The sequence below is a fragment of the Pelodiscus sinensis genome, chromosome 16, assembly GCF_052426305.1.
Source record: "Pelodiscus sinensis isolate ZL-2025 chromosome 16, ASM5242630v1, whole genome shotgun sequence".
Taxonomy (NCBI): Eukaryota; Metazoa; Chordata; order Testudines; family Trionychidae; genus Pelodiscus; species Pelodiscus sinensis.
In genome coordinates, this window is record NC_143067.1 from 17,335,210 (window position 1) to 17,347,457 (window position 12,248).

General features: G+C 46.4%; 1 protein-coding gene across 1 annotated transcript in view; it reads left to right on the top strand.

Annotated features, from left to right (window-relative positions):
• Positions 1-1,153: 1,153 nt before the first annotated feature.
• The window catches only part of LOC102446851 (organic cation/carnitine transporter 2), a 65,158-nt gene continuing 54,063 nt past the window's right edge, over positions 1,154-12,248 (top strand). Inside the window, exon 1 of the mRNA XM_075900351.2 lies at positions 1,154-1,682. Coding sequence (XP_075756466.1) covers positions 1,290-1,682 — 393 coding nt within the window. The 5' untranslated portion in view covers positions 1,154-1,289. The remainder of the gene's footprint in view (positions 1,683-12,248) is intronic.

The window sequence follows — 12,248 nt, forward strand, 5'->3', positions numbered from 1 at the left end:
GGCATGGGCCACCTGCTCCACTCCTAGTGAGATGGCTTTGCTACTGCAGCAAAGCCTCATTTATAGAAGCCTGGTCAGCAGTGGCTGGTGGCCCTGCTGCCAGGGAGACTGTGGGCTTTGTAATATAAACAAGGCTAACCTTTATACTGCAGAGCCCACAGTGCATATAACTATGAATATTTTTAGTGGCTACACGGTTACCCTATTAAATGCTTTTTAATATCCCTAATACCCAGTGCTCTTTTTTGTGACAGTACGCCCCTGCATATTTTCCCTGCATAACTGAAATGAATTGCATTCCCTTCGGGTGTACCGGCACCTTTTCCTGGGGCGATTTTTTTGCTCAACAACTTTCCCCCTGGAATACTGGCACTTTTTTTTAAATAAAACATTGCTAATACCTATGGCATTTCAAAGTGGGGGAAGGGTGCCAGCAAATTGTCTTGAGATGTCTGACCTGCTCATCCTTCCTCCGGTGTTCAACCAGTTCTGAAGCAGTAGTTGTTACAGTGGGGCATGAACAAATGTGCCTATTTGGCTGGTTGAGTGTGGCGAGTTAGCCACATTTTTCAAGCCCACTGGCCACCCTCAACTGGCTAAATGTGGCTAGGGGCTAGTATATTGGACACTACCGTCCTACTTGTTACTCGCAGTCTTAAACTAGACTCTAGGGAAGGAGGTTGGCTAGGCACTGGTTGGCCCTAGATTAGGACCTCACTTTACACAGGGGCCTGACAAGGGGGGAAGGGAGAATCAGGTGCAGACCTTTCAACGGGGGAGAGATGGCAGTTCGACAGGCTTGGGGCTGTCTCCCCTAACCCGGGCCCAGCCCGGGGGCGGCTCCCCTTCCGCGCTGACAGGCAGTCTCATCCTTGGCCCGCGTTATTCCTGGGGCCCCGGCCTGGCTTCCCTCTGCGGACACGGGGCCTGAGGCGCCCCCAAGGGCGTGGGGCTACGGAAGCCGAACGTCTCCCAGCTCGGGGCCGCCGCGGGGAGTGAGCCTGGGAGCCGAGCTGGTCTCGGCCGCCCGCTCGGGATGGGCAGCGTCAGGCCTCGGCGAGGGGAGACGCCCCCCGCGCCGGCGTCCGCCCTGGCAGCAGGGAAGCGGCTACGCCACCTGTCCCGCCCGGGCCGTGCGACAACAAGCCCCACCCCTCCCGCCAGGCCCGACCCCGGCCGGCGCTCGGGACTCTGCTGCGGCAGCTCCCTCTGCGCGCCAGAAGGGGCCGCGTGTCGCCGCCGCCGCTCCTCCCTCAGCGCCGGGCCCACAGGCCCGCTGCGCCCCCGCCATGCGGGACTACGAGGGGGTCACCGCCTTCCTGGGCGAGTGGGGCCCCTTCCAGCGCCTCATCTTCTTCCTGCTCAGCGCCAGCATCGTCCCCAATGGCTTCACCGGGCTCTCCATCGTCTTCCTGGCCGGCGTCCCCGAGCACCGCTGCCGCCTGCCCCCCGGCGCCAACCTGAGCCGCGAGTGGCTCGACGCCAGCATCCCCCGCGAGGTGCCGGGCGGCCGGGAGGGGCCCAGCAGGTGCCGCCGCTACCGCCTGGCCGCGCTGGCCAATTTCTCCGCGCTGGGGCTGCAGCCCGGCAGGGACGTGGACCTGAGTCAGCTGGAGCAGGAGAAGTGCCTGGACGGCTGGGAGTACAGCCGGGAGCTCTACCTCTCCACCATCGTCACCGAGGTGCGCCCGGGCCGGGGCCCCGCTGAGCAGTAGGCAGGCGGGGCGTGAAGGCTGCTGGGGTGATGGAGATGTGGGAAGGGCTTTGGGCCGAGAAGCGGGGAGCTGCTGGGAGGGATGTTGGGGGGCACGGGGTGGAGGGGAGCGCTAGCAATGTGGGGCCAGCGCAGGAACTGAGGGGGCTGGGGTAGGGGGTCTGAGTATCGGTAACCCCTGGAGACTAGCCTGTCGTGCCCCAGGGGTACGGGAGTAACTGGATGATCTGTTGGTTTGATGCACAGATGATCGATAAGACAAGGAGAGGCTGCGCTTTACTTCCTGGTCCCTGACGCATGACACGGGGCAGTCTGCATGTCAGTCCCTCTGTCATAGTGGGGGAGCTAGTGTCTGCTGGCTGCAGGGCTTGTTTCGCTTGAGCTGTGCTGCGGATGGGAGCCCTGAAGCTCGGTAGAAGGGGAAAAGTGGGCCCATAGTTGCCTAATGTGTTACAATAGGTATGCTTGAAGGAGGGGAGGCATTGCATGGCCATGAGTACACCTGCCTTCTATGTTTAATCCTAGCGATCTGCTCGAGGGACTGTGTGTATCCAGTACTGGGCACACAGCTAGCTGGAGGGACCTGTTCATCTTGAGTTGCTTACTGTACTGCATCAGCCCTACACTTTTTCCTCTTGACATGAAACAGACTTTTCTCTGATTGTTCGGATCACTTGCATATATTACCTTTATTTTATTTATTTGTTTATTTAGAGATTTCTATTCGTTAACACATCATTGCTATGTAAATATCAGAGAAAACTAAAATGATTACAATAGTGAGCTTTTGTTTAGACTAGAGAAACATACAGTATTGTAGTAATCAACTTTCTATTTCACAGGGTGCTATCAAATTACAGAGACTGTTTATATATGCCAGGACATAGTTTTTGCTGGTCTTATTAAATCAAGTGAAACTTCTGATTTATGCATTTGTGAATCTGGTATGTCTATCAAATATTAATATTTTTAAAATATTGATATTTACAAGTGAAACAACCCGGTTGGCACAGAGAGGTCTGTGCTGCTTTTTGCTGATGATCTCTTTAATTGAATATCTAGATGTCTGCAAAGGAATCCATGCTTGGCTTCTGCAGCCTACTTCTCTTTATATATAGTCATAAATGTATGTGCTGTTTTAAACATTTGGAATGCAAAAGTGCTTGTGGTGGAGAGTGTACAGTTTAATTAGGATTATTAGAATACACAGGCCAAGAATTCAGATGCATGAAAATGAGGAAGATTAGCCAGACAGGAGATTAGTGTAGAAGGAGAGACTGAAAAAAAAGTTACATCATCTCTATCTAAGTTGCTGGAAATGTGTCTATGAGGCAGGAACAGTGATAGTGTGAAAGTTTCTGTCTCTTATGCTGCACATCATATGTAAATTTGTCAAGATCTTGTGATATTTTTTTGCCTGCTGAAAGCAAGAGGAAACGGAAAGAAACCCTTTAAAAATAAATAGCAGGAACAATATGTACCATTGTGCTTCTCTGCAGCAGTGCCTAAAAGATTTCTGTTAACAAAGGAAGTGTGAGCCTCTTTTGATATAACCAGCATACTTAAATTTTGACTTAATAGCTGTCCCAGTGTTAAATTTGGCATATCAGATTTTTTTTTTAAATGAAAGGCCCATGACATTTTTTCAACCACTGAACCAGCCAGTGTAGACAGGGAAAACCTTTTTTTTTTTTTTTTGTTCACAACTGTTATTGAGCATAGGTAGTGACTGATGCTTAAATGATTTTTACAGCTGATCCTACCAATTTTCGCCTTCCAGCACTGATGCATCATATTGCTTTTAAAGATCTGCTTTAGACACTTGTTCTGAACACTTTCTAAGAAAACTGTATCTGGACGCTGCCCACAAGAACGACTGCACAAGCATAACCTATTATTACAGAGAATATTTAAAACTGGAGCCTTTTTAAATTTTTTCCACTTCACATGGCGTTGTGGTGTTTTTGTTTTGAAGGGTTCAGAGCTCAATGGCTTGGTGGCTTGGATATGATTTTCTGCTATAATTTGTCTCCATGCAGACAAAGGTGTATATTTAAGTTTTAGTCCATTACAAATTAAATTGGCTGACTGTTAAACTTCAGAAGGACAGAGAGAGAGCTGATCTACTCAGTGACACTAGAATTCAAGAAAACACACGGTCAAGTTTTGCTGATACTTTGTGTGATTGATTTCTTGCCTTAGCCCAAGCATGCAAGAGTTAATTGTAGTTGGCAGTCTCTCCAGACTTCATGCATCATGACTTTTTCTACAAATGTTTATACTTCTGGGCCAGTTTAGCAAGAGCGGTGGCCTTTTACCTACTTACAGGTTTTCAATGTTAAACTTGTTTAACTGTATAATCTGTTGGCTCATTCCTGCCTTCTTTTTATGATTAATTAATCTCATGTTTCACTGTATCTCTCTCTTTCTCTCTCTCTCTCTGACTTAGTAAAATGGCCATGTGGACCTTTGTCCCAAATCTGTCTCTAACTGACATCTAAGGGGGAAAAAAACTTGCCTGAAGCATCTACTGTCTAATGACCAGAGTAAAGGCCCTCACTTAGTGTAACTGTCTTTAAGGAGCAGAAGTGACTTAAAATTCCTTTCCCTTCTTCCTTATCTAAAAGCAATCCTCTCTTTCTCATGCCAATCTTCCCAGCATGAATTTCACAATAGAAGGGGTTTTTTTGCAAGTATTAGCAGCTTTCTTCATCCATCTGGTCTCTGTGTATTAATTTGTAATTAAGATAAACAGAATTAAGGCCAGAATAAGGGTATCTTCATGGTTTTAATGCCATAATCCACCTTTACATCATATGGATTAATTTCCTGAATGTTTCTGTGAGGACAAGACTTTAATTAACCTTTCTTTCACGGTTGTGCTAGTTCTGCTGGGGAGTTAGGAGTCAAAAGCAGTTAGCACTTAATCAGAAAAATAAGCAGTTATGACACTGGCTATATGAAGAGAATATACGTATTGATTAGGAAAGCTACTAACATGTGAAGATAAACAAGTCTAATGAAAGTCCTGATTGCAGAGTTTCTGTTATTGGTCATGTCAGAGCAAGAAAACCCTCTATCTTGGCTCTCAAATCACAGGCTGAATATGCCCACAATTGTTTTCCTGTATGTTAGAACTTGATTTGATCTTAAAGTTGTAAGAGGACCACAATATCATTATTAAATAAACACTTGAAGGAGCTCTTTGATTCTACAGAGTAGGATCATAGAAATGTAGGGCTAGAAGGAACTGCAAAAGATTGTTTAGTCCAGCCCCTTGTCCTGAGTTAGAGACCAAGTAAACTTGGACTGTCCCTACTAGATGTTTGCCCAATCTCTTTGTTGTCTAACGTGTTCTTAAAAACTAGTGATGAGGATTCTACAACCTCCTTTGGAAACTCATTCCAGTGCTTAACTATCCTTATAGTTAGGAAGATTTTTCTGACTATCTAACTTAAATCTACTTTGAAAGTCTCAGAGGGGTAGCCATGTTAGTCTGTAACTGAAAAAACTTTAAAAACATCCATATCAATAGTTCTGCAACACCTAATCTACTTTGTTGGTCTTGCCCTACCTTTATGGGTACAGAGAAGAAATTATCACTGTCTTCTTTATAACAGTCCTTAACATATCTGAAAACTTAAAAGGTTGCCCCTCAGTCTTCTTTTCTCAAGACTAAGCATACCCAGTATTTTTAAATCTTTCTTCAGGTTTTCTAAACCCTTTATCATGTTTTTTGCTATCCTCTGGAGTTGCTCCAATTTGTCCACATCTTTCTTATGTGTGGCACCTAGAATTACCCAGTACTCCCAGGTGAAGCCTCACCAATGCAAATTAGAGCAAGATAGATTGTTCCTTTTTAAAAATATGATACTTCTGTTAATTCACTCCAGAATATTAGCCTTTTTCACAACTTCATGTTGACTAGTTTTCAATTTGTAATCCATTCTAATTTCCAGATCCTTTTCAGCAATATTACTGACTAGCCAGTTATTCCCCATTTTATTATTGTTCATTTTTTTCTTCTGAAATGAAGTTCTTTGCGTTTGCCATTATTGCATTTTATTTTGCTGATTTTATACCAGTTCTCCAGTTTTTCCAAGATTGTTTTGAATTATAATTGCATCCTCCAGGTACAACTTTGTGTTGTCTTCCAATTTTGTAAGCATAATTTCCACTCACTATCAAAGTAATTGATGAAAAGATTGAATCGTACTGAAATCACAACTGACACCCTGTGGGATCCCAAAATGAGTTTCTGCTCATTTTGACAGCCAGCCAGTAGTAACTACTCTTTGAGTATGGTCTTTCAACCAGTTGTGTACTCACCTTACAATAAGGATGTAAACGTTATCTGAGTACATGGTTAATCAGTGAGCCTGGGCTCATTGGTTAACCCTCACAGTTTTTACTTACACACACACACACACACACACACACACACACACACACACACACACACACACACACACACACACGATTACATGTTTACACTTGAAGGAGATCTTTGATTCTACAGTGTAGGATCATAGAAATGTAGGGCTAGAAGGAACTGCAAGAGATTATTTAGTCCAGCCCCTTGTTCTGAATTATTCAGCAGTTACACATTTACACAAATACAAATATTTTAACATCCCTACCTTGTGTCAAAAACCTTACTAAAATCAAGATATGTTACATCTACTACTTCCCTTTAATCCACTAGGTATGCAACTGTCAAAGAAGGAAATTAGGTTAGTTTGTTCTTGAAAAATACATGCTGGCTACTCTTTATAATCCAATTATCCTGTAGATGCTTACAAATTGAATGTTTAATAATTTGTTCTGGTATTTTTCAGGTATTCTAGGAAGGCTGACTAGTACAGTAATTACTCATTTAACACGTGCCCACTTAACACGTTTTCACAATAGCACGATTTTTTTTTTAGGGAATGTTTTTTTTGAATAACACGACCGTCCCTGAAATAACACAAAAATAATCAAGTGGTGGACTACTTCATGCGGTGGTATAAGTTGGTGAAAACAGTGGCATGAGCGGATGAATACACATGGTCACAACACTCCTCCGCTCACTCACGTGTTTATCTTTGTGTTTTAGCAAACTGTGGCGACTTGTGGTGTTAGTTATCTTGCGTTGCTAGATATCTAATGTTGGTGTTGATGACCCAGCACCAACAAAAAACTGATTTTTGCCACCATCACCTGAAACATAACCCCCCAACTTTTCCATTATTTTTAATGGGAAAATTGACCCTGCATAGCACGTTTTCGCTTAGCACGAACATTTTCAGAAACGCATCCTATAGTGTTAAATGAGGAATTACTGTATATAGTTCTCTGGGTCCTCTTTGTTTCTGTTTTCAAAGATAGATAATATGTTTGCCTTTCTCACATCCTCTGGGACCTCGCATGTCCTCCATACATTTTCAAAGATAATTGCTAACGGTTCCAAGTAGTGATGTGAATGTTTAACTGGTTTACTGATAAGCCTCACACTTAATGGCTAATCTGTGGGGACTGGTGCAGCTCCCCATCTGTACTCATCCATATCAATTAATTAATATTTTCACTTTTTGCACATTTTTTATTATTGTTCGGCCATTAAAGAGTGCCAAATGGAGCCTTTTACATTTTTTCTTTTTTTATTTCACTCAGGATATCTTGCTGTTGTACCTTTAATATTGTCTGAGGGAGAAACTGCCAGTTTTCCTGGAAAGTTCCCAACATAGAAAAGTGCTCTTTTTACCCTCCTTCACCAAGTGAATCAATAATAGTAGGACAGAAGTGACCCAGAGATACTTACCTGAAGTAGCACAGTAGGCTATCGTATCAGTGAAAATTAATACGCCACCAGTTTGGACATAATGTAATAAATGTATTTATAATGCTTCCATGACTTTCATTAAAACTAATTTTAGCATTTGAAAAATGCTGTTGGTTAGTTCACCCTTACTTTATGGTCCTTGCACATTTCTCCTTCACCCCTTCCAAATTCACCACCAGCACCATTATTTTCAGTTTATTTTATTATATTTTACTGATCTATAAAGCAATGAAAAAGCTAGTAATTTTCCCTGCTTTTTTTGTACGGATGAGACTTGTGCAAAGATTTAGCTTCAGGAGAAGATGTTCAAGTAATACACTGTATCCTTTTGTGTATATGGGCATTTTTGAATACAGGAGGCCCCCGAGATACGACCTCCCGAGTTCCGACCCTCTGCACTTATAACCATTTTTGTAAGTGCAAAAGGGGCGGGAAACCTCTGATTTATGTCCTTGGCCCACATTTATGATGGTGCACGGCGCCTACCGTAAATGCGGGTTCTAATTATGATGCCCCTGACTTGCGACGCTTCCTCTGAAACCAATTGCATCGCAAGTTGGGGGCCGCCTGTAGTTTAATATAGCGTAAAAGTGCACCCAGGGTGCAAGGCACTTGATAAATACAAATAAATGACACAGAAACTTGTGAAATAATTCTCAAATGGCCGGGTTCTTCCTTCACTTATGCCCATGTTACTGCATTAAGTGTAGTGACTTGCTCAGGTGTAACAAAGGGCTTAATTTTACTCGAAGTTAACAAGTACTGTATGGTCAGAATGACAGGGCACTTGAAAGTCCTGCCTTCATTTACAGGGCAGCATTTGGAAGGGGAGAGCAAGTTCGACCAAAACAAAACCATTACTATCAGATCAATTTTTAAAAAGGAAATGTTAGCACATAGAATACTTTCAATCCCTGTTTTGGGTTTTTTTTTTTTTTTTAATCTTTTTCATTTTTTGCCCATGCTGGCAGCAGAAAACAATAAATAACATAGACTGCAACTTTGAGATTCAGAAAAATCTTTATAACAGGTGAAATTGAGCAAGCCTCTACAAGACGGAAGTATTTGGTTCCTGTCATAACATTCTTAAGGAAATGGAACTTTCATTAATATCACAGAATCATAGAACTGGGAGGAACCATGATAAGACATCAACTATAACCGCAGGCACTCATAACTGGACCAAGCACTATTTAGACTATCCCTGATAGGTTTTTGTTTAATCTGCTTTTAAAAATCTCCAATGATGCTGTTCCTGCAACCTCCATGGGCAATTTACTCCTGACAGTTAGGAATTTTTTTTTTTAATGTCCAACCTAAACCTCCCTTGCTGCAATTTCAGCCCATTGCTTCTTGTCTTATCATCAGAGTTTGAGAATAATTTTTCTCCTTCCTCTTTGTAACATCCTTTTAGATACTTGGAAGCTGTTACGTCCTCTCTGTCTTCTCTTTTCTAGACTAAAACCATCCCAGTTCTTTCAATCTTCCCTCATTGTTTTCTAGACCTTTAATCATTTTTGTTGTTGTTGCCTTTTCCAATTTGTCCACATCTGTCCTGAAATGTGGCATCCAGAACTAGAGACAATACTCCAGTTGAAACCTAATCAGTGCAGAGTAGAGCAGAAGAATTGCTTCTTCTTCGAGTGATGTCCCCGTGGGTGCTCCACTACAGGTGTCGGGCTCGTCCCGGCGCCGCAAACCGGAAACTTCTTCGTAGCAGTAGCCCCCTCCGGAGGACCGCGCGTGCGCAGTGTGTCCCGCGGCGTTCGCGCCTTTTCTGCGTCGCGCGGTCCGACCCGCCAGTTCCTCCTAACCGTCCACGGCCGCAGACGGATCTGGAACACGCTCCTCTCCTGAGGAGAAATCGTTTAGTCAAAAAAATCAGATATATGTTCAGTTGTTTTCCCAGTTAGCCCCTTCCCAACGTAGTGTTAGTCAGTGTTATATCGTTAGTTAGTTAGATTGCTTAATTGTTAAAAAAAAAAAAAAAAAAAAAAAAAAAAAACCCTGTTACTTCAACCCCCTGTTTTAATCCCGGGGGTTACACCCGCACAGCGAACCATGCCCGGTTCTCCCGGGTTCAAGAAGTGCGCATCATGCGGCGAGGCTATGCCGGTGTCGGATGGCCACTCCCGCTGCATTCGCTGCCTAGGGGAGGGCCATATCCCTCAGAAGTGTGGCCATTGCGCCAAGCTAACGGCGCGCACGAGGCGTGACAGAGAGATGCGCCTTAAAATGCTCCTCTTCAACAAGGCTCTTCAGCCGCCGACGTCAACAGAGCGAGAGACCGAGGGTACGCACAAGACCAAAGAAAAGGCCTCCGCTTCGTCCAGGAGCCTAAGTGCGGCAGACTCGAGAGCCGCGTCGGGCCACCCACAGGCGATGGAAAAGCCTTCCAAAGCCCGTAGCACATCGGCGCCGAGCCCCGCACTCTCTGTGGCATCGGCCCCGCCAACCCGTCCGGAGTCGGCACCATCATCAGCGGCACCGAGCCTCCGAGCGGCACCGCAGCCGGATTCGGTGCGGTCCTCGGCACCGAGGCAATCGGCACCGTCGGCGCATGACCGTGCCCCGAATAAGACGGCACCGGTGGCCGGCCCGGCACCGAAGCCTAAACAGGCACCGAAGCCTAAGCCGCAACAACCTAAGGCACCGGACATGGCACCGAGGAAACACTCGGCACCCAGATCCCATCCAAAGCCTAGCGACGCAGCCACTCCTCATCCTCAGGGCGCGTCGGCACCGCACCGCACCGACCGATCGCTGGAAGTGGAGCAGCCGTCTCAGTCTCCCGTTTCGGCACCGGATCCGACGACCTTACACCCTCAGGTGTCGGGACAAGAAGTGCTTCCGCCTTCCTCGCCTCCTGCGCCTCAATCACCATGCCTTCCAGGGGAAATCTCTGATGGGGCCTCACTTATTTCGATCCCAGATAGCCCGGTCCCCCATACTTCTAGAGCGGTACCGACGAAGGCACAGAGGAAAACACACCACCCTCGTACCCCTTCTCCAGGTTCGGACAGGGCAGCCTTCTCGCCTGGACCTTCGATTTCACCTCAAAGACGGCGGAGCCACTATCACGAGTATTCTCCTGCACGCCGCTACTATAGATCCCCGAGAAGGTCCATCACACCGCCTCACTATCACCGATCATACTACTCCAGATCGCCGTACCGTTACTCGTACCGCTCTCGTTCCCCTCGATCACCTACCCGCTCCCGCTATTATCGTCATAGGAGCACTCTGTCCTATTCTCCACAATACTCTCATCGTGCGTCTCGTCACCGCTCACCGCATTCGGAGCGTTCACGATCAATATCGAGGCGCTCACCCTTGTCTCCGAGCCGACAGCAAATATATTCGCCAACGACCCAAGGCTCTATTCCACCGGCTCAACGCCCACCAGCGCCTACGGGAGATGCGTCCACGACTTCGGTCCCACAGGACGATACCACTCAGTCACCAGTGGCGGAACACCAGTCAGTGGCCTCCCCGACAGATGTCGCTTCCTCTTCTCCTGATGATGCGGTGTTTAACGACGAACCCCCTCTAGCAGATGATTATAAGCAGTTCCATGAGCTTTTTACACGGGTAGCGGATTCACAAAACTTACGCACCTCGGGGGCGCCTCCAAAACACCATCCGCTGCTCAGAAATTTACAACATTCTAGTAAATCCAAGCTAGCTCTTCCTTTCGATGCCGCGATATTGGAGGTAGCCAATGACATCTGGCAAACTCCGGCGTCTATGCCTCCTACCAACAAACGCACGGACAGGAAATATTTTATCGACGCCAAGGATGCAGAGTTTCTCTTTACCCATCCTGTTCCAAACTCTATCGTGGTTGACGCAGCACAGCAAAAGGCGAGATCCGCGCAGGCGAGAAATTCTATCGCGGACAAAGAGGCCAAACGCTTGGATTTGCTAGGCAGAAAGGTCTATTCATCTGCTACGGCCACATTGAGGATGGCAAACTACTCTGCCCATCTTGCCAACCACGACTTCGACAACTATTCGAAGTTAGTGCCGCTCATACAGCATCTCCCACATTCCCAAAGGGAGGTACTGAAGGCCATAGTACAAGAGGGGTACACAGTGGCCCGTAATGCGCTCCAGATATCCCTCGATATCGCGGACTCGGCCTCCCGCACTACCGCGACGTCCATCGTCATGCGACGAGACTCTTGGCTCCACCTGGCTTCCGTGCCAAAGGATCTACACCCTAAGGTGGAGGACCTCCCATTTGACCGAGCATCCCTATTCGCTCAAAACACAGACCAAGTGTTCCACTCAGGAAAAGACTCTAGAAATACGTTAAGAACTCTAGGGATGTACACCCCGCCCTTCAGGCGCAGGAGAGCCTGGCCATATAACAGGCAGAGGCCGCCTCCTTCTTCGGCTTCCTACTATACCAACCAACGATTTAGGCCATACGACCAGCATAGACAGAGGCAGCGCCCCCAACGTCGCCGCCAGCAACCTAACAAGGCCAACAACCAGCAACAATCTAGACAGCAAGTTTGACATACTGATCGAGAGTCTGCGAGCCATCCCTCAACTAGAACCCAACGCGAGAGTAACCAAACTCTTCAACCGCCGTCTGTATCCATACTCCCTTCGTTGGTTTGCCATCACCACAGACCGCTGGGTCAGGGAGATTGTAACCTCAGGACTCACCATTCCGTTCTCCACCTTGCCTCCCACCAACCC